Raw genomic sequence first — 21,544 nt, forward strand, 5'->3', positions numbered from 1 at the left:
ACAGACAACTATATGCAAGACTGGACATAATTATTTAGCCCTAGTCTTTGTTGTCTGTTAAAGCACATAAAAGTAACTTTTAAAGAAGAGGATGAATGAAAAGTAAAAAAAGCAAACCCAAGCTCCCAAATGCCACACTTTGGCAGCAGAGAGCATTTGAGCTTATCGCCCGATTCCAGAGCAATGGCAAAAAAAGCTGGGAACAGGGTCAACGTGGCACAATAAATAGGAGTCGGCGCACACATGCACACACACGCTGCGCAGATGCACCCGGTCTCAGCTGTGCCATAGACTCTGCCTACGGCAGCCCATGCCAGACACTGTCACTCACTGTAACACAACAATGATTTCATGGGTAAATCAAGAAAAGGCAGTAGCTCACTGCGTTAGGCCTACCTAAATACAACATAGGGCCCCTCTGCCAGATTGCACCAGGTACGTTCCGGCACCAAGGGAATCAGCATGTGTTCTAGCATGTGCCATCACGTATGACTCACGAGTTACATTGCGCTTTGTTTCGTCATTGCTACTGATACAGTTAGACTGCAATGAGTGTATTGTTACCCAAAAAGATTAAATATAACTCAATGTCATGATATACTGAATATCAGCCATAATCAAACCTGAAATGGGTTATTATTTATTAAATACAGATTATTACTCCATTTCTTTTTATTTATTTATTTAATTTTGAATATATATATATATATATATATATATATATATATATATATATATATATATATATATCCCGCGTATATAATAATCCCATATCATAGTATTAATCACGTGAGCAGGCAGCTCTCATAGTGAAAGAGCTCGCACGAGCAAGTATTCAAATTCAGTTCTCTGTAATTGTAAGTAAGCGTTGCACATGCATGTGTACTGTGAGAGTGGAGAAGCGCACTGTCAGTCAAGCGCGCTGTGTGGGGCGGTCTCTGCTCAGAGATGTCTGAATATGTCAAGAATCACTTCAGCTGCCGCACGCTTTCAAACAGCACTCCATCTCGTCCAGTGCCGCTGCGAGGGAAGAGTTTCATATTTGCCGTTTAGCTTCAAAAGATTATGAGGAATTCCTTTGAGATTGCCGTGCGTAACGAGCTTACAGTGCACAGAGGTGAAGGAAGAACAGCTGGAGCGCTGTCCAGGGTCCTGATGTCAAGAAGCCAGAGGTGCTGAAGAGAGCACAGGCATTCACAGAGGACTGTATGTCTATGCCAATCAAGCCTTGAGATGACTCGGAAAAGGCTGCGTTCTGTGGCTGTCTGGGGATTCATTGCGTGGCAAATAGGAATTCTGTTGAGGTATGAGCAATTTTGTTCCCTGGTGGAGGAAAGAGTAATGAAAGGAGAGTTTTTAATACAGTTTTGTGTCGGGATTTTTTAGCTGATCGTCACGAGCTGTGGAGGTTGAAAGTATTAAAAGCCTGTGCCACACAGAGTCATTTGAGAGTCAGATTCTATTATTTTGCTTTATGTGAATCTTTTACTTCATGTTAATGTATCATTAACAGGAGACTATGCTGTAATGAATAGTTCTTGTGTCACCACTGTGTTCATTATAGCTATGATAGCAGATCAAGTTTTTAAGCAGCTTTTTCTCAGTGTAACAGGTGATATTTTACCATTTACATTTTAAAGCTCGGGAATAATTATGAAAAGTATTGCTTTCTGAAATAAAATAGACTTTTCATCATTTCTGTGATTCTGAATTATGCTGTTTTGGATAAATGTAGATGATGCTTTTCTGCCGAAATGTCAGAAATGTGAAAATACTAATGGAAATGGAAAACAAAATAGAAAATGCTGCAAAGTTAAGAAAAGGTAAAAGGTATTTGATCAATAATTCTCACCTCCTTCATAGAGAAATAAATGGTTTGCAAGGAGTAAATGGATCTTTCAGTACGATTTAACAAGTATGTTATTTATTTTTGGACTCCTGATAGTACACCCCAATAAAAATGTACCTTCATAGAGTATGAATCCTGAATGATATTCATTCAAGCGCAGCCACAAATCTCCTAGTTTGGGTCATTATTTTGACTCTGCCATATTTTCTTTCCACCACTCTTCAACCTGGACTTACAAGTAGCTCCGGAATATGAAACTGGCGCAGGCGAGAGTTCTGGGTCCCTTTGAACTGTACTGAATCCTCACAATTCTTTTAGTTGATGATGCTATGAATTTTTTATGTTTCATTTGTTGACGATCCTTGGGCCCACGCAACACCTTGCATTATTGATATGTTGGCACTATGTCGCCTTTGTATTTGTTGCCATTCTGTGTTCCTTGAGGGAGAGTTTTTTATCTAAAGCCATTACTAAGGACATAGTTTTCAAAGAAAAGCAAGATGTGCCTCATTCCACAAATCAGAATTAATTTCAGTGTACAGAAAACATTCATCCTTCAAAACCTACTTTGGAATGTGTTATGTTGCAAATAACTTTTTCATGAACTTATCACCAATAAGATTGATCTTCAGAGATTGCAAAGATTTTAGGGACAGTGAATAGCATAGCAGAGGAGGTGGAAAGGAGTATCTATGTTTGATATCACACAACAATGGCTCAGCTTCACTTCACAACAGGTGCAGTGTCAGAAAACAAGGTGTTGAGTGGTAGTCGTCTGAGTTTTCTCTCGATGCGCTTCTATCGTGGTGGAAAGATTTTATCTGCAGGCTCTGTAGACTGTGGAAAGTGTCTCCTCGACTCCCTCTGATTTTCACAGCTGATAGAATCGTGTTCAAGTTTCATTAATGTGTTAATAGTGATATGTGTCTTGGCATAGCACATTTGTCATTTTCTTTGATGATTTACATCCTTTGATCCGCTTGAATTGAAATACTTGAATACAAATACCCACCATTATATACAATGTATTATATACAGACTTTGGTGCACAGACAGTTGGTGCACAGACTTTAGCGCATAATAAGTAATTAAGATACTCTTCAAAATGCCAATAATTTAATGGGGGATGTTTTGGTTCTTTATCAGTCAACAGCAGCTGTAGAACTTTGATAGATTAAAAAGCTTGTTTAGTATGAAACAATACAGTTGAAAAGTATCAAAATTAGCTTGATTAAGTAAACTATGGGCCATAATTAATATTATTCTCTACATTGGTCTAGCACATTTACATAATATTATGTTCATTGTGTCCTGAATTTTTATCTATTTTAATTTTAAAACTAAGGCATAGTACAATTAAAACAGGTTCTGTTATTGAATATAAGTAATATATACCGTAGGAATCAGGACTATATTCTACTACTTGTTACATTTTTTTCAAAAAATTTTCAAAAAAAAAAACATATTTTTCATTTTGTCCAAAAATATGAGGCTGATCTAAAGCTACAAGTTTACACATGGAGTACATATTTTACGTATTGAGAATTTTCATGACCACTTCCCACAAAAAAAGAAAGAAAAGAAAAGAAAAGAAAAGAAAGACGACACATTCATATTTTTACTCCCAAAACCACATAGCATACACTCAACCACATCAAAACATGGAGTCCTCACCACATCGCCACAGATGACAATACAAATACATCATCAACCACAATCAAAAAACCGGCCCCTGCCCTCATACGTTTAAGCTTTCACACACCGAGAATGAGTACAGAGAGATATTTCAGCTGTCAGTTTATTCTCAGAGAGGATAACGGAATACGGCACTGTAAGGCGTTGTGTTCGTACCCTACACCACTCAGCACAGGTTTACATGCATCTGCTCCATACTAGCTAGTCATTATGTGCCTCTGGCCTGACATGGATTTGAATGTGTTGTTTTCTTCAAGAACATAAAGGATCAAAATTGCCTGTTTAGTGCCCCAGAGTCTTTCTGTCATACTCTGTTTTGTCGGACGTTGAATATTGTCACAGTTTCTAACTTGTTGGTGGCTTCACGGATGACTAATCTGATTCCTCAATAGCTTTAGGAACCCAAATAAGGGCGACGGGGGTTAGCTGTCATATGGGGAAGTTGTCACAAGAACTATATTTCAGTAACTATAAGATTATGAGTAAAAGTGCAATTATTCAAATGCATTTTTTGCAAATGTCGGTTTCAAACATGGCTATTTAATATCGAATAATGATCTAAAAAATTGTGATAGCTGTTGGGTAAACAAGTGAAACACAATAAAACCGCACTGGAATACATTTAGGCAAGGGTCAACTGTATAATGAAAGTACATTACAGGAGTTATTTACTGTATATAATGTCAGATTGGGCTAAAACAGAATTTTAATTGGGGCATGTTGTCACATATTTGAAGCTTTTAAATAGCATGTTTTCATTGTGACAACTTACCCCATATAGTGACAACTGCCATGGGGTCATGGTGTCACAAAACGTCAGCATGCTATTTTTCCCCTGAGTAATAGTGGTGAAAGTGTTCAATAACTTTTTTTATTTCCCTTTTTTTTTCTGTAGCACAGACAGGTATGAGCTTTAACAGTAACTGACTTTCAAACATAGAGGAAGTCAATATTCACTGGAATGAAAAATGTGACAACTAGCCCCAATTGTATTTGATTGCAAATATCAACTTTGCTTTTGGATTAGTAAAGAGAACACTTAATCAATCATAACTTGATATAGAGACTCAGGGCAGAAGTAATTAGCATCTGGACTGGGATTTTGCAGTAATCTGCACTGACAGTTCACAAAGACTGACTGCTGGTAGAATTGAAGTATGTTATTATTAAAACTGACATTTTCATTACAGGTTCATGGTTTGACGACAGTGGATTTAATTATGTACAGCTGTGTTTCAGAAATAAAAAATTCTGCAGGGGTATGTCTTTGCTTCTATGATCAGTATTCATAATTATTCAGAATGGGGAAATGCTGCATACGTAATAAATTTAGAAAGACAGAGATTGTCTTTTTGTCAACTCTGGTTTTATTAGGGACATTATGTGGCAGCAATTCTGCCAACTCAAATAACTTGACTAGACAAGGACAGACTAATATCAGCACTGGACCAAAGACAGTTTAGGTCACTGTGCATCACTCTATCATCTGCTCCAAGAGAATGACATGCTGTTGCTGAGTCTTACACTTCACCCACTAAAAATATCCAGATAAAATGTGACAAGTCTAAATATGTATTTGAAATACCTATGTTCTGTTACTAAAAATGGATGGAAATCAGTACGTTTTGTTGCAACCCAGATTCAGGAAAAGTACAAGCATGTGGCGATGTTTTTGCAAAAATTGCATGATGCATGTTTCAAAGTGAAATGTCCAGTGAGTGGCACTAAAAAGCATTTTTCTTTGGAAAAATGTTCATCATGGCATGATTTTCCAATGAGCCTGAATTGCTTTATTAACTTTATTAACTTTAATGGGAATGAATAGATTATTTCCATTGCCAATAAAGTGAAACAACTGAACATAAACATGGGAGCCTGAGAAAATGCTAATTTTAGAAGAAAATTTCAGATGGCACTTAGAGGCTTTTGCATCTGAACTCTTTATATATATAAATACACACACACACACACAATAACGATTTCTGACATAAGACATGTTAACAGGAGTGTCTCTTGATAATTGAAGATAAAACAAAATGCACACACACATGCACAATGTAAATCCAGATGTTTGTTCACATTTGCGCTCCTCTCGCTTTCATTTTCATCTGCTGGACCGCTCATTGGAGTGGAATGCTCCAATAGATGAGAGCGGCTCACCCCCGAGCGGGAAGAGCACCTCATAGTTTCTGTTTCCTGCCAGTGTACCTTTCACCGTGTGCATTAGGACCAACTGGCCAGTCTTACCCTCTGGCTCTCGTTCCTTAACAAACCACTTGGCATCCAAAAGCACTACTGCTCTCTTTTTCTCTGCCTTCAAGTGGTATTTTAGTCTTTTTCTGTGAGCCTGTTTCACTCCTCTGCCTCTTGTGCCAGTTTGCGTATTGTAAAAAGGCAGATTAGGTAGCTCCTGTTGCATTATTGATAAGATTTTGTCACAAAGCATTGATTGCGCTTTGAGTTATTCTGCCAGCCCCGTTTCTCTTGAATAATTTTGTCAGAGTTTTTGAAGTCCAGAGAAAGACACAGAACAGAGGGAGGCCTCTTTAAGCAACTTAAAAATGTTCTCATAAAGGTTTTCTGTATGAGGAAAATGTCACGGAGTAAGATCTAATTAAATGCTAGGTAGAAACAAAAAGAGCAAATGTTGACATCAAATTATTAAAAACTTATATTGAATGCTTAATCAAATAGAATATCTGACACTTTATTCTCTGAAAGATAATAGGAAACAATATTAAGACCGAGTATTCAACAAATAGTTAAAGGTAACAGTGATGCTTTCATCATATAAGCATTTAAATTTGCATAATATTAGTCTTATGCTCTGAGAACAAATTGTTTAAATTTATAGTATGATTTTTATAGCCTATTAAAGTGTCCTGTTGTTCAAAAGTTTTAATGTTTTTGAAAAGAATCTTACCATCTCACCAAGGCTGTCTTTATTTGATCAAAAAAACAGAACACAAAAGTTAGATTGTGAAATATTATTGCAATATAACTGCTTTCTATTTTAACATACTTAAAAATATAATTTATTCCTGTGATGCACGGCTGAATTTTCAGCAGCCATTACTCCAGTTTTCAGTGTCACACAAACCTTCAAAATCATCCTCACATGCTGATTTCTTATTATCATCAATGTTTTTCGTTTTTTCGTTGCAGAATTCGTTGATGAATAGAAAGTTAAAGAGAACAACATTTATTTGAACTTTTGTTTAATTTAATGCATCATTGCTGTATAAATGTATTAATTTCCATAAAAAGATCTTACTTACTACAAACATTTGAGTGGTAGTGTACATCTTTGGTACAAAAAGATATAAAACTCTCCATATATAAAAAAAAATCTCCATATAAATCCTTGTAAAGCCACATGAAACACAATTAATATTATCTGCAGTTATGTCAATACTAGGTAATGAAGCAGCGATGTGGTGGTGAAGTACAGTAAAAACAGCTGCCAGGATGGGATATATTACCTGAGTTAGGTGTGCTGGTAACGGTTTGCATATAGTGGCGAAAATAAGCTATAACTGTGACATTTAAGGTGCCTGTGTGACAGTTGATGCGTGAAGCACAAACCTCTGTCAGACATCAGTGTCACTGCTGTCACATACTGTGGAGTGCGAGTTCCTGTTTTTCTCAGATCATGCTTAGTAAAGCTGCATCAATAAAAATACCTCTCAGCTGGGCTTGCAGGAGAGCTCTTTCCTGTCCACTTAACTTGTTTCCTGTTTCCACTTGGCCTGACAATACACAGACTAACTTGGGTGAAGTGTATCTTGTAAGAATGTTTGAAAAACTAAAAGTACAGAAGTGTGTTAATTTTATAAAAGCTAATATTGGTTTGAGAACATGTTGTAGGTTTGAAGACCACTGTGAAATTTCAGGGAAATTTCTTGAAATCTTGCACTGCGGTGATGCAATGCTATGAGCAGCTGAAACCAAATCCACATACAGTGAATGGTGAATTGTGCATGTATCTACACCAGCCTGAGCAGATTAGAGCCTAAGCCACTGTGGCTGTCCATATACAGGCAAGCACAACATATTTTTGCTGCTATTGCTATGGTTATATTTAAATAGCAATTTGACATCAGAGCATATTTTTTTGCTCCATGAGGCCCATTATTAGAAAGACTCGACGAACACAAATCATTGTTACTATGTCATTTCAAGTTGTTTCAGCTGATGGAGGAACAAATCAGTTTTTATAAACAAACAGCAGGTAATTATAACCACATTTCATTATATTAGATAGAGTTATACATTGGTCCCTAATCCAATTTTTCATTATATTATTATCAAGTAAAGGGGATGGATTTTGCAAACCATTCTTAACAATGAATTCTTCTTAAAGGAATAGTTAATCAAAAAAAGGAAAATTTGCTGAAAATTAAGATGGATTTGTTTCTTTTTGACAACAGATTTTGAATCCTCTGCAGTGTTTTGAGATGAAAGGTGCAGATCTTAGCAAAGCCCTACATCTGTGGTTGCATTGATCCAAGTATTGATGCAGTGCATACTCAGTCCATCTTTTTTGCTACAGATAATCAACAGAATATTAAGAGTTTGTGTGTTCAATGAAATGTAAGTTTGTGTAGGCTATGAGACCATGGAGACCATGGTTCCAGAACCGAGTAAGCTTCCTCCTTCACTGGAAAGGAACTGTGCTGCAAATCACAAATGAGCACAATATGTTCAATTTTAGTAAAATAGTTTTTAACCATTATTTTTAGTATTGATCAAATTATATTTAAAATTCAAAATTCTCTGACTACATTCTCGGTAAACAATGCATGCAATGCTGCCTGAATTTGACCAAAAGAAGGTATCATAGGAGGCAGCATTCGAATACTTGCCTATACCTTTTGGAAATTCCATCATAGACGCCTTCTTTTGTCAGGAGTACGCTCTCAAGGTTTTGATAGAAGAGCTAAGATATTTATTTTGTAGGTATATCTGAACTCATCTTTCTCTTTGTTCTCAATGCATCTCATAAATCTCATCAGCAGTCTTTTCAGATCTCCAGTCTGTGACCAGCATTCTGTGATACTAGTGGAACGCTGTTGGAATTGCAGCTAAGGGCACAGATCTAGAGGTTGGGTCGCAGAGCAACAGAAATCACATATACCTTGTCAATATAGTGACTGTTGGAGACAATATTTATAAGCCATACCTCAAACATCTGGCAAAGGAAAATTCAGTGTTCTGGAAAGCGAGTAATTTATGCAGTCAGCGTATTAGGTATCTGACTGAAAAGGAAACGAGGACCTTAGCTACATGAAATATGGAGAATGAGACAGATGATCCCAAGGGACTCTGGTCATTTCAGTAAGTGGTGTAAAAATAAAGTACATCGAGGAGTGAAGAGTGTATGCAATTACTCAGAAACAGTGTTTAAATTTTAAAAACACCTGTGTATGGACTTATCTTTACTAAACAACAAAGTCTCAGTTCTTTCACCACTCAAAAAAGACATAAGGGCTACAGATTAAAAGCATGTCGAGAATCACCTTGTGTATTAGCACTTGTCCCATTATGATAAGCTAGACAACTGGTTTGGACCGAGATAGTCATCTGGAAGAAAAACACAGATGCACAGAAGCACAAAAAACCTTCACTGTCAACTTAAGCTCTTCTCAATGGCACAAGTTAAGTGTTGCATCTTACAATTGCAATGTCTGTGCTTGGAAAAAAGAGAAAGAGCATTTCTGTCACGTAATCAGATATGTAACATTTGGATTCTGACTGATAGCATTCAGTAGATCTCTCCTGCTGAGGAGCTCCCAGAGGACAAGCGCAGAAGGGAGCTTTCACACCTGTTTAGCACTAAAACCAGGATTTTCCGTATTTCAATAAACCCAGACTCCACAGGGTGGCTCTGGGAAAAATAGGACAGTCTTCTAAATTTGGCAGCTGCTTTGAAACTGTAGCATGCCAAGCTTGTCATAATTTTAAGTAGTAGCTAAATTAAAGTTATTTAAAGAGACAGTTTTCTTATATACAACCATATGCAAATAATTAAAAATTTAATTACAGACTCATTCTGGACAAAACAATGACGGTTTTTGAAGGAGCAAACAATATTAATGAGGTTAACAGACAGACAAGATAGATAAATTAGATAGATAGATAGATAGATAGATAGATAGATAGATAGATAGATAGATAGATAGATAGATAGATAGATAGATAGATAGATAGATAGAGCTTCAATAGGTAGTTGCACTCCAACATTGATAGTCACTAGCAAACTGTCCACTCTCCCTCTTGCTAAGTCTAGAGATCATGTTCTGCCTGACTGGAATTATATTCAGTGTTTGTGATGAACACCATCCATCCAGAGAATCATCTGATCCCTGATTAAATTGATAATCTCTTCTCTGCCCTCGCATGCCTCTCTGCACTGCCTCCAGGGGAGTGTCTTGGAAGCACCTTCATGTTACATTCATTATAGTTAGAGAGCAAAAGTGGGGGAGGGTGAAATTATGCTTTGTATGTGTTACTAGAAGAAAGTCCCAGTTTTGACAGATACCTATAAAGACTGTGAATAAAAGGAATGCAGAATCAGAATGAGCTTTACACAACATACAAGGGATTTGTTGTGGTTTCCAAGAGCTCTATGTTCATACATAGACAGACAGATATGGACTACCGTTCAAAAGTTTGGGGTCAGTAAGATTTATTTGTTTTTTGTTTCTTTATTTTATTTTAAGTAATTAATACTTTTATCGACAAAGACACATATTGATAAAATTTATAATATTACAAATGTTAATATTTTAAATAAATACTATTCTTTTGACAAAAAAGAAATGAAAAATGTCAGAAATACATATATTTTTTAGTTCTGTTAAAAACGCTGCATGGAAACGCCACGATGCGCATAAATTTAAAAAATGCGCATAAAAAACCGTATGCGCACATTTGAGTAGGGTAAACTTTTTATCCGATAAGAAAAAATGCGCATAAATGCGCATTTACCGAATAAATTCCTCCATGCGCATCGAATAAGTCATGTGACTTTGCGCTATGAGACGGGATAACTTGACTAGCAGGGGACCAATCTCGCTGCACAGCATCTATATGTTGTTATGGTCGTTCTGAAAAACATGAGCAAAGTCAGTAGTCAAAGTATTTCTGTATAACTGTCTTACACGACTGTGTTCCCAAACAGCTGGCATCCACCTTCGAAAGCTAGGACAGCATCTATTGTGTTTTGCCTGCTCGCTCTGAGGCGCAAGTAATTTATATCATATATGAAAATTGTTATATTCAGTGGCTTCTCTTATATTCTTAGTGATATTTAGTATCACAGTTTACCAGGAAGTGACAATTTTGTTCTCTTTGACTCGTTTGATGGAAACGGTGATTTATTTGCATATGTTTTATGCGATATTCCGGGTTTGCGCATAAGTTTAATTCGAATCTTTGGATGGAAGCATAGCTAATGATAGCTGAACGAACCAGAAGTGTTTTCAATTTTAGAAATAGAGGCTTTGGATTCATTTGAACTTCCATCTGCTCCCGTTCCCTATCGATACTCCACTCGTACTGCGTCTTGCTAAAGACGCTATGGGAAAAAGCCTTTTTTCTCCTTTACTGAAGCCTTATTCAATCACGCAGTGAAACTGCACGATCATTGGTTTGTGCAGTGTGATAAAACGAACCAATGTGTCGGCAGCGGAGCTGCACGAGCCTATGGCGACGGAGCCCGCCAGATCCCGCCAGAATGGGCGGGGTTATCTGGCTATATAATCAGCCGTCTCGCCATAGGATCCTCAGATTTCTTCTCCTTCAGCGACGACATCTCGCCTTCGCTGATCCCAAGAAGCCGCCATCGCCGTTGACACGCCTCGCAGCTGAGCCAGAGACCTCCTGCCTGCTGAGACGACGCTCTTCGCGCTCCAGCCCCGCAGAAGCCCCGGTCTGTTCGCTGCCGCCATCCGGCGAATTCACGCACTCTAAAAGAGCAAATTTAGGCGTTGTTTCAAATGCCTGGCCGACTTTGCGGCTCGTGCAGGGCTCCCCTGCACTCCGATGACGGCCACAGCGAGTGCGTTTCCTGCTTGGGGAAATCCCATGCAGATGCAGCGCTCGCTGACACTGAATGCTCGCACTGCGAGCATTTCAGTCTCGCCTCTCTGCGCTCGCGGATCGCTTTCTTTTCAGAGAGCGATCCCGCCCCTCGCGCCCTCCCGTTTTCTTCCTCCCAGGCACCTGTGAGGAAAAAGCGGCGGGGCAGAGGATTTCAGTGCTTGGCTGAGAGCGAGCTCATGCCGGCTCGAGTCCCTCGTGCCTCGTTTTCGCCACAGAGAGAGCATTCTCCCGTCCTTTTTTCCCAGCCCGACCAGCGTCCCTCCGCTGCCGCGAGCGATCTGGTCTCGTTCGGAAAAAGTGACGAAGAGCTGGCCGATGACAGCATGTCATTGGCAGCTTCTGATGCGGAGGAGCTGTCGGGCTCTGCTGTAGACTCCGCCCTCCCGCATTCTTCAGCGCCCAGCACCGCTGCAGCTGGGATGGACGCCGAGCTCTTCCGTGTCCTCTCCAGAGCGGTTGAAGAGCTGGGACTGGATTGGTCTCCACCAGAGGAGCCCTCTCGCAGCCGTCTTGATGAGTGGTTCCTGCCGGGGCGCCGTCAGGCCCCTCTACAGCGACCCTCGCCGTTCTTCCCTGAAGTTCACGACGAGCTGACGAAATCGTGGCGCGCCCCCTACTCCGCCCGCCTCCGCACTTCCTCTTCATCCGCCCTCACTACAATTGACGGCGCTGAAGAAAAGGGGTACGGGAAAATGCCTCAACTGGATGAGTCAGTGGCTGCCCATCTCCGCCCACCCACTGCCATCGGCTGGAAGGCTAAAGCCGCCCATCCGTCCAAGCCATGCAGGACCACTTCAGCACTCGCTGGACGCTCCTATGCTTCAGCTGGACAGGCGGCGTCGGCGCTTCACTCTATGGCGGTTCTACAGGTCTATCAGGCCAAACTCCTCGCTGCTATGGACGAGTCTGAACCTGATCCTGCAACTCTCAGGGAGCTGAGAAGTGCGACAGACCTGGCCCTGCGCGCCACCAAGACCACCGCCCAGGCGATTGGACGGTCCATGGCCAGCCTAGTGGTGCTCGAGCGCCACCTGTGGCTCACGCTGACGGAGATCAAGGACGCAGACAAGGTTTCCTTCCTTGATGCACCGATTTCGCCTAGCGGCCTCTTTGGACCTGCGGTGGAGGGTTTTGCTGAACGCTTCACGGAAGCACAGAAGGCGTCGCAAGCCATGCGACACTTCCTGCCCAAGCGATCAAGCTCTTCTGCTGCCGCTAGTCGCCCCAAGCCTGTGCCGACTAAGCAGCCTGCGAAGCCCCCGCCTCCTGCCTCCGCCTCTCAGCCTGCCAAGGCTCCGCAGACACGAGGGCGTTCTCGATCGGCCAGACGCTACCCCCATCCGCAGCGCCAGGGGCCCCGACCCAGGATTGTGTTGGACCCTGCGCCTCCAGCGTCTTCCTGATCTGCAGGCCAGGAAGAGGAGAGGACCAAGTCCCGCCGCGGCCGGACCGCCCGCCAAGCGGGCTCTCTTAAAAAACCTCTTGTCACTCCGCTCATCGCCGGGTGCAGAGCATATTGTGTCTGTTGCAAACACAGGGCCCGTACAAGCGTCCTTGCAACCGTCCGTTGTTATAATGGGCAAAATAAAACACAAACATTCTCAAAGAGAGAGCAAATTTCCTCTTCCTTCCATCACGAGCGTCCTGCCTCCGTGCAGTCGATCGCTCGAGTTTATCCAACCTCTTGCCATGCGGGCCGAGGCCTGGAGGGCCATCCCCGGAGTGTCAGAATGGGTTGTACGGATAATAGAACGAGGTTACTCACTCCAATTCGCTCGCAGACCCCCGCGCTTCAGCGGCGTGGTCTCCACTTCTGTAGACGGCAAGAACGCTCACGTTCTACGTTCAGAAGTGATGACGCTGCTGGAAAAGGGAGCCATAGAAATGGTTCCTCCAGCTCAGAGCGAATCAGGCTTTTACAGCCGTTACTTCCTCGTTCCCAAGAAGGACGGCGGCCTCCGGCCCATCCTCGATCTCAGACGCCTGAATCGCGCCCTCATGAGGAGGTCGTTCAGGATGATCACACTGAAGCAGATCCTCTCGCAAATTCGCTCAGAGGACTGGTTCTGTTCCCTGGACCTGAAAGACGCATACTTTCACGTCCAGATAGCCCCCCATCACAGACGATTCTTGAGATTCGCCTTCGAGGGAGTGGCTTATCAGTACACGGTCCTTCCCTTTGGACTGTCCCTGGCTCCACGCACTTTTACGAAGTGCATGGACGCGGCTCTTTCCCCTCTCAGGCAGATGGGAATCCGCATTCTCAATTACCTCGACGACTGGCTCATTCTGGCCCAGTCAGAGGTACAACTACTCTCACACAGAGCCCTCCTCCTCAGCCACTTAGAATGCCTGGGGCTCAGGGTCAATTTTGCCAAGAGCGCACTGTTTCCCAGCCGACGGGTGTCGTTTCTGGGAACAGTTTTGGACTCAGCTCAGATGAGAGCTGTGCTAGCGCCGGAACGCGCTCTGGCCATTCAAAAGCTTGCAGCCTCCTTCCAGAGCGGCACCGCTCGCCCCGTCAAAGCGTTTCAGAGGATGCTGGGCCTCATGGCCGCAGCATCGCCGGTGCTACAGTTGGGCCTGCTTCACATGCGGCCACTTCAGCGCTGGTTGAAACCACGGGTTCCGCCCCACGCATGGCGACACGGTCGCCTACATATCAGGGTGAGCCAGGCCTGTGTAACAGCCCTAGCCCCCTGGAAGAACCCACAATGGTTCAGAAAGGGTGTGAACATAGGGATGGTCTGCAGCAGGAAAGTTGTCACGACAGACGCCTCCAACATGGGTTGGGTGGCGCTGTGCGAAGGCAAACCGACCTTTGGCCTTTGGTCGAAGGCGGAGCAGAACCTCCACATCAACTGCTTAGAGATGCTAGCAGTGTGTCGAGCCTGCCAGTTTTTCCTGCCAGAGCTAAGGGGACGACATGTGCTGATCCGCTCAGACAACATGTCAGTGGTGTCCTACGTAAATCACCAGGGAGGTCTCTCCTCGAAGCGCCTCTTCCTTATGGTAGAGCGACTTCTGGAGTGGGCTCAGCTCAACTTGCGCTCGCTGAGAGCAGCACATTTGCCGGGCAGATTGAACCAAGGAGCGGATATGTTATCACGGAGCAACGTCCCCTCAGAAGAGTGGATGCTCCACCCGCAGACGGTTCGAATGATCTGGAGAATCTTTGGCAAGGCCGAGGTAGACCTTTTCGCCTCCAAAGACAACTCTCACTGCCCAGCCTATTATTCGAAGGTCAAGGACGCGTTGGCCCATGACTGGCCCAACCTCCTCCTCTATGCATTCCCTCCGATCGCTCTGATTCCTCAGGTCATCAGGCGAATCAGGGAACAACGACACAAGGTCTTGTTGGTGGCCCCCCTGTGGGAGAACCAGCCTTGGATGTCAGAGCTGACCCAGCTGCTAACCGCAGCCCCCTGGCCCGTGCCCCTGAGACGAGACCTCCTCTCTCAGGCGAACGGTTTATTGTGGCACCCTCGTCCCGAACTGTGGGCGCTTCACCTCTGGCCGCTCAACGGGAGCCTACCAGCCTCCCAGAGCGAGTGCTAAATACCATTTCTGAGGCTAGAGCCCCGTCTACGAGACGCCTCTATGCCCTTAAATGGGCGGTTTTCTCCGAATGGTGTCTAAACCGCGGTGAGGACCCCCCTACATCTGAGTTGGCGGTGATTCTGTCCTTCCTGCAGGAACTGCTGGATAAAGGACGCTCTCCCTCCACACTCAGGGTGTTCGTATCGGCTATAGCGGCCTTCCACGCCCCTATCGCGGGCCAATCAGTGGGCAGGGACAATGTTATCGTCCGCTTTCTAAGGGGTGCCAAGAGGCTGAATCCGCCTCGGCCCCTTACTGTCCCTACGTGGGACTTACCCACTGTGCTGAGGGCCCTGAGGGGCCCTCCTTTCGAGCCGCTCCAGTCTACGAACCTTCGGTCGCTGTCGCTGAAGACTGCTTTGCTACTAGCACTAGCGTCAGTCAAGCGAGTAGGAGACCTGCAGGCGCTCTCTGTGAGCCCTGCCTGCCTGGAATTTGGGCCAAACGACTCCAAGGTCGTCCTAAAACCAAGGCATGGATACGTACCTAAGGTACTTTCCACTCCGTTCAGAGCTCAGGTCATCACACTCTCCGCGCTTCCTCCCTCTGAGGAGGACCGGGAGTTCATTCTGTTATGCCCTGTTAGAGCCCTACGGATCTACTTTGAGCGTTCCGTCTCCTTCAGGCGCACGGAACAGCTCTTTGTTAGCTTCGGTAACCGCGCCAAGGGGCTTCCGGTCACGAAGCAGAGACTCTCTAAGTGGATAGTGGATGCCGTTACGCTGGCTTACTCTTCCTTGGGCCTTCAATGCCCCATTGGAGTACGAGCCCATTCGACTAGAGGCATTGCCTCGTCGTGGGCCTGGTCTAGCGGTGTGTCCATTACAGACATTTGTGTGGCGGCCGGCTGGGCCTCGCCGTCCACATTTGCAAAGTTTTATAAGTTGGATGTACCGACCTTACAGGCCAAGGTCCTATCTGCTTAGATGAGTATGACTTATGTTGTGGGAACATCCCTAACGGAGATCTCTTGACTGCATGGGCACTCAAGCTCTCTGATGGGCTCCTTACATATCTCAGCCCTGAAAGTGCTGAGTATGCGAGGAATACATGGAATGACCCAGGCCGAGCGTGACCTCTATGAGCTCAGCTCGCTTTAGCCCGAGTATACTATTATACTTCCCTCTGAGCATGTAATGCTTATGGAGGTATTTTACACAGTCGTTCCTCTACCATAGCACGGCGTGATTGAATTGTGTTCCCATAGCGTCTTTAGCAAGACGCAGTACGAGTGGAGTATCGATAGGGAACGTACTCGGTTACTATCGTAACCTCGGTTCCCTGAGATACGGAACGAGTACTGCGTACTTTGCCGTGCCAGGTAGCTGCATGACTCAGTCGTCGCTTCAGTCGAAGTAAACCTGAGGATCCTATGGCGAGACGGCTGATTATATAGCCAGATAACCCCGCCCATTCTGGCGGGATCTGGCGGGCTCCGTCGCCATAGGCTCGTGCAGCTCCGCTGCCGACACATTGGTTCGTTTTATCACACTGCACAAACCAATGATCGTGCAGTTTCACTGCGTGATTGAATAAGGCTTCAGTAAAGGAGAAAAAAGGCTTTTTCCCATAGCGTCTTTAGCAAGACGCAGTACTCGTTCCGTATCTCAGGGAACCGAGGTTACGATAGTAACCGAGTACGTTACTGCTGGAAACCCTCAGGCCATCATGTCTTCAGATCATTGTCTGAATCCATGTACTCTGATTTTCTGCTTCATTTTTATTTACCTATGAATTTATTCTGTTTATTTGTATCTTGAAGAAATTTTGTAATGTTTTTAGCAAGGCTGCATATCTATTTCAAGTTTTCATCTATCAGTTAGATTAATGGAATTTATGGTAGAAAACTCATTTCTCACTTTATGTGCAGAAACAGCCATTGTAAAATAATCTGGTTTCTTATGAATACGGCTGAGAAAGACCATTGAGACTGTGCTAAACATGACTGTTACAATTGGCAGCTATGCTGACCTCAAGCACAGTGGTTACAAGAAGGTTTCTTGTTTGCGTTTGCTAGAATTTTAATTTTGTTAAGCTATAATGACAAAAACTATTTTTGAGATGTACCGTTGCCTCCAAGCAAGGGAAGCCATTTCACCCAAATAGCAGTTATCTTTACTACCAATTTTGTGGTTGACCGCACATAGACACACATGAGCACACCCTTTTGATTATTTTGGCAAAGGTTTGCATGCCTAATATCAAAGAACAATGGGAGGAGGGGAGGGCCACTGGCCGCTTCCAGTCTTGATCCAATTTACCAAAAATGTCAACCAATCAGTTGACAAAGCAGAGTGCTTGTATCTCTAAGGAATTTCTCAAAGGAAATCAGTTACCATTGGCAGACTATGTGTTTCTGCTTTTCCATAAAAGTGTAATGTTGGATGAGTCTCTGCTTTTGCACCATTCATCATGTGTAAATCCCTCTGTATTAAAGAGTTTCCTAAATTAATATTTTACACTTTATATGTGACTTAATTCTAAAGCAAGAAAAACTGTTATTTTGATACAGGATGGACAAAACCTTTTTCAGTCATTCACAATGATAATATTCCTAGAATATCAATATTGTTAATATAATTGTCAATATTGTTAAGAATATCAATAATGTTAGAAAATCAATACAATATATACACAATATATTCAGCACAATTCATTAATGGGCTGCATCACTAAGTATTTAAATTATTAGAATGACTGGAATGAAACACTTAGAAGGTTCTATATATAACCTTAAAAGGTTCTATCAGGCGCTATTTGGAACCCCTAAAAGGTTCAATATAGAACTTGTTTTAAATGTAGCTAAAATAAATTGATTGCAACCACTTACCTTAAAAAAAATTAGTAAATTCAATGTATATTTTTTTTTCAGTGTATTATTACAATTTAAAGTTATTCCTTTAATGGCAAAGCTGAATTTTCCTTCAGAAATCATTCTAACATGCTGATTGGTTGCTCAAAACACATTTCTTTTTATCATAAATGTTGAAAACATACATTTAGAGCACCATGCATCACAATAACTATACAACTATTTGCAACATATCTTCCATCTCATTATGCCTAGCAAGTCTGTGAAATGCATCCAGTTAGTATGAGGAGAATATAGCTGCAGTTTTGTTGTCACCCCCTGTAGGCTTCAGTCTCATTGGGTTGTCATTGCTGTGGGACAGACAACCCCCCCCCCCCCCCCCCGCCTCCCTTAACGTGAATCCACAGCTAAACTGCTGGATCGGTGTGACCTGTCCTGTCAGCATGGTGTTCGCTGTGTTGTCTTGCTTTGCTAATGCGAAGAGGCTGGACACAATTTGGCTCCTTTGTTTTCTAGTGGTTCACCTTGAATGTTGCCCACTGTCATTTTAGTGTTGCATACTGTGTGAGATGCTGATAGTACTCGTGTTGTTTAGCTCATGGGCATGCTTTAGCCTGAAATGTGCTGGACTTGTTATTGTGTCTTTCCTTATTAGGTGCTAGTAAGTTTTTAATGTCAATGAGTAATGGAGTTAATGTGTACGGGAATGTGTTGCCATCCTGTCCCGCACAATTTCACTGTAATGGTAAGCTTTGGTTTGTCATTTAGCATTATTGGATGAGTATTACTGTGACAGCTGCTATTCATCTATATAAAAATCCAGTGGCATCAGCCAGCTGCAATAATACCTCACTCAGAGAGTGATGCCACTGACTGATTCCAAACCATAGAGTCAAAACTAATCAAATGAACAATATAACAACATTTATAAATAAGTATAGAATTGACAGGGGTGTGATTTTTCTGTTTTAAACTGATGTTCTGATATTTCTGAGAAATATGTAACTGAAAATTGAATATGCAACATGGCAACACAACCATGTTCCCAAATTTGTAATAAGAATGGTTTATTTAGCTGTTGTCAACAAAAGAGAAGCTTAAGGTCTCCCTGTGGTTTTCCTCCAAAATAAAAGTTCTGGGCAAAGAAATTAAAACAGCCATACATATTAGTATTGTAACTTTACTGCTGTTCTGTAAATTATATATATTTGTTTTTATTAGTAATAGTACATACTCATTTTTATTGTATAGAACAATGGTTATATTTCTTTATTGATCTGTTCAATTTTTTATAATTTAAATAAAAGTTATTATTTATTAACAGGTTTTCCTTTCTTTTTGTCCATTGCTGATCACAAAAAAAAAAAAGTTTTTATTTTATCTACAAGCAAGAGAGTATGCAGCCAATTCATGTACTTTAAATGAACAAAATATGTGATTTCTTTCCCACTGCAGAACACAAGATAAAAAGGCTTTTCAATTCTGTCTGCAATCTATGCCAGAGCTTTAAATAAACTCATTTTGCTGAAAGTCAGTCAACTAAATTTGATTACTTAAACGTAGCTAAAATAGATTGATTGCAACCACTTACCTTAAAAAAATTAGTATCATTTTTGTCAGTGTATTTCACAATATTAATGCTGTTTCTACTGTGTTTTTGATCAAATAAACGCAGCTTTAGTGAGCATAAGAGCATACTTTAGAAAAGAATCCTTGTACATATGTACATATAAATAATTAAATACATAGACTGTATAAATGTGTTTGTCTATAATTAATATTCAAGTATAGATGCTGATGCATGTGTGTTGTGTCAGTGAATAAGCATAGTGCAAACGATGATAAATGTGTGTGGCAAATGAAAGCAATTTCATCATTCTGCAGTAATTTGTGTAATTGAACAATATTAAAGTATTCGCAAGATTATCAATAAGCAACAGACATATTTCAGATACTATGTGGATAAATGTTGCGTGTGAATTTTAGCATAGGGTGTCTGCTGGCATTTATACTTGACTGGGACTGAATGTGAAGTGAACCGTGTGTGAATTGTAAGTGCATTTGATTAAGTCAGAGCTGTCACACTGTAAAGGTGAAGCTATAACTCTTCTTTTATAATGACTGAACTATGGGCTGATGTTTTCAGTTAATTGTCTTAGAGATCCTGTTTCTATCTATCATTGATACGCTCCTTCAATCTGTCTCTTTCATTCTTTTCCTTTCTTCAAATATCCAGTGCCTTCCCCTTCCTCTCCCAATCCGTCTGAAGTACTGCCCTGTCCTTATCTGTCATTCTGACTTATCTGTCATTCTGTCATTCTGAACTTTCTTTTATCCTTTTTGTCTTTTTCTAACCATTATTTCAAAAGTCTGTCATTCTGATGCTAAGATACTAACCATCAGGCTCATCTTTAGTGAAAGTTTGAAAGCAAAGATCATCAATGAATACAACATCCTCACACATAGAATATGTTTATAGTTTAAATGTGACTATTAAATATATGAAAATCCAGGGACGCCAGCAGTCTTTGCAGGTTAAGAGGTAGACTGTTATATCCACATTATATAATGTAATTAAATACATGGTAAGTTATAAAATATACAGGCACCAATATGCCATGCAATAATGCCAGAATTATTGTCACTATTTTATTCTGGTGAATTTTTCCCAATTGCAGCTATTATTGTTTTTTGTTTGTTTTTGTTTGTTTGTTTTTCGAAATTGTAAATTTAAAAGTGCCAAAGTCACTTTATTTAAGACTTTATTCTTAAAACGTACTGATAAAAATTGTAATAATGCAAGTGGTACAGTAGAAAGTCACATAACTGAGAGCTTTTTCCAGAAGTGTGATATTCAAGTGATAACAGAACTTTCCATTTCACCATTTGAAATTTTAAATACATACAGCAGAAGACACCACAGAAGCAGTGTGTGTGTGTGTGTGTGTGTGTGTGTGTGTTAGAGAAAGAGAGAGATGGCCTGTGTGTGAACTCTTAGTTAACTTTAACCTATGTTATTTCTGTCACTGATTTGTCAGTGCACTGAGGTAGAATGCAATCTGCGGATGCCAGTGTTCTCGATTCTGCCTCCACACATGTACATTCACACCATCCCCTCAATCCCCTTCGATCGGCTCCAACACGAGCATCCTCTGTGACTGCCTCGCTCTGTTGACCACCATTGATGCATCATTGGCCTGTGGTTTCCATGGTAACTGTCTCAAGGCCTCTGTTGGTATTGGTGGGAGGGAATGTGAAGTGTCAAGGACAATATATCTAGGACTGCTGGAAACCAGTTAGACACTTGGACCCAGAGGTGACTCCTTCCAGGGGTTGGAAGAGCAAATCCATGGCTGATGGCTTTCTATGGTAGGGATGTTTCTGCCTAGACCAGGGTTTCAGGCTGAGAGAGCGAGAGAGAAAGAGAGAGAGATGTTGCTGGAAGCTTGGTTCTTTCTGCTGAGAAGGAACTTGGTAATTGG

The 21,544-nt window shown here is 41.9% G+C and overlaps 1 protein-coding gene across 1 annotated transcript in view; it reads left to right on the plus strand.

Annotated features, from left to right (window-relative positions):
• Window positions 1-954: 954 nt before the first annotated feature.
• The window catches only part of LOC306873535 (glycine receptor subunit alpha-3-like), a 69,318-nt gene continuing 48,728 nt past the window's right edge, over window positions 955-21,544 (plus strand). The window contains exon 1 of the mRNA XM_079422887.1: window positions 955-1,304. Coding sequence (XP_079279013.1) covers window positions 1,234-1,304 — 71 coding nt within the window. The 5' untranslated portion in view covers window positions 955-1,233. The remainder of the gene's footprint in view (window positions 1,305-21,544) is intronic.

Source organism: Barbus barbus (genome assembly GCF_936440315.1).
Source record: "Barbus barbus genome assembly, chromosome: 8".
In the NCBI taxonomy this organism is placed as follows: Eukaryota; Metazoa; Chordata; class Actinopteri; order Cypriniformes; family Cyprinidae; genus Barbus; species Barbus barbus.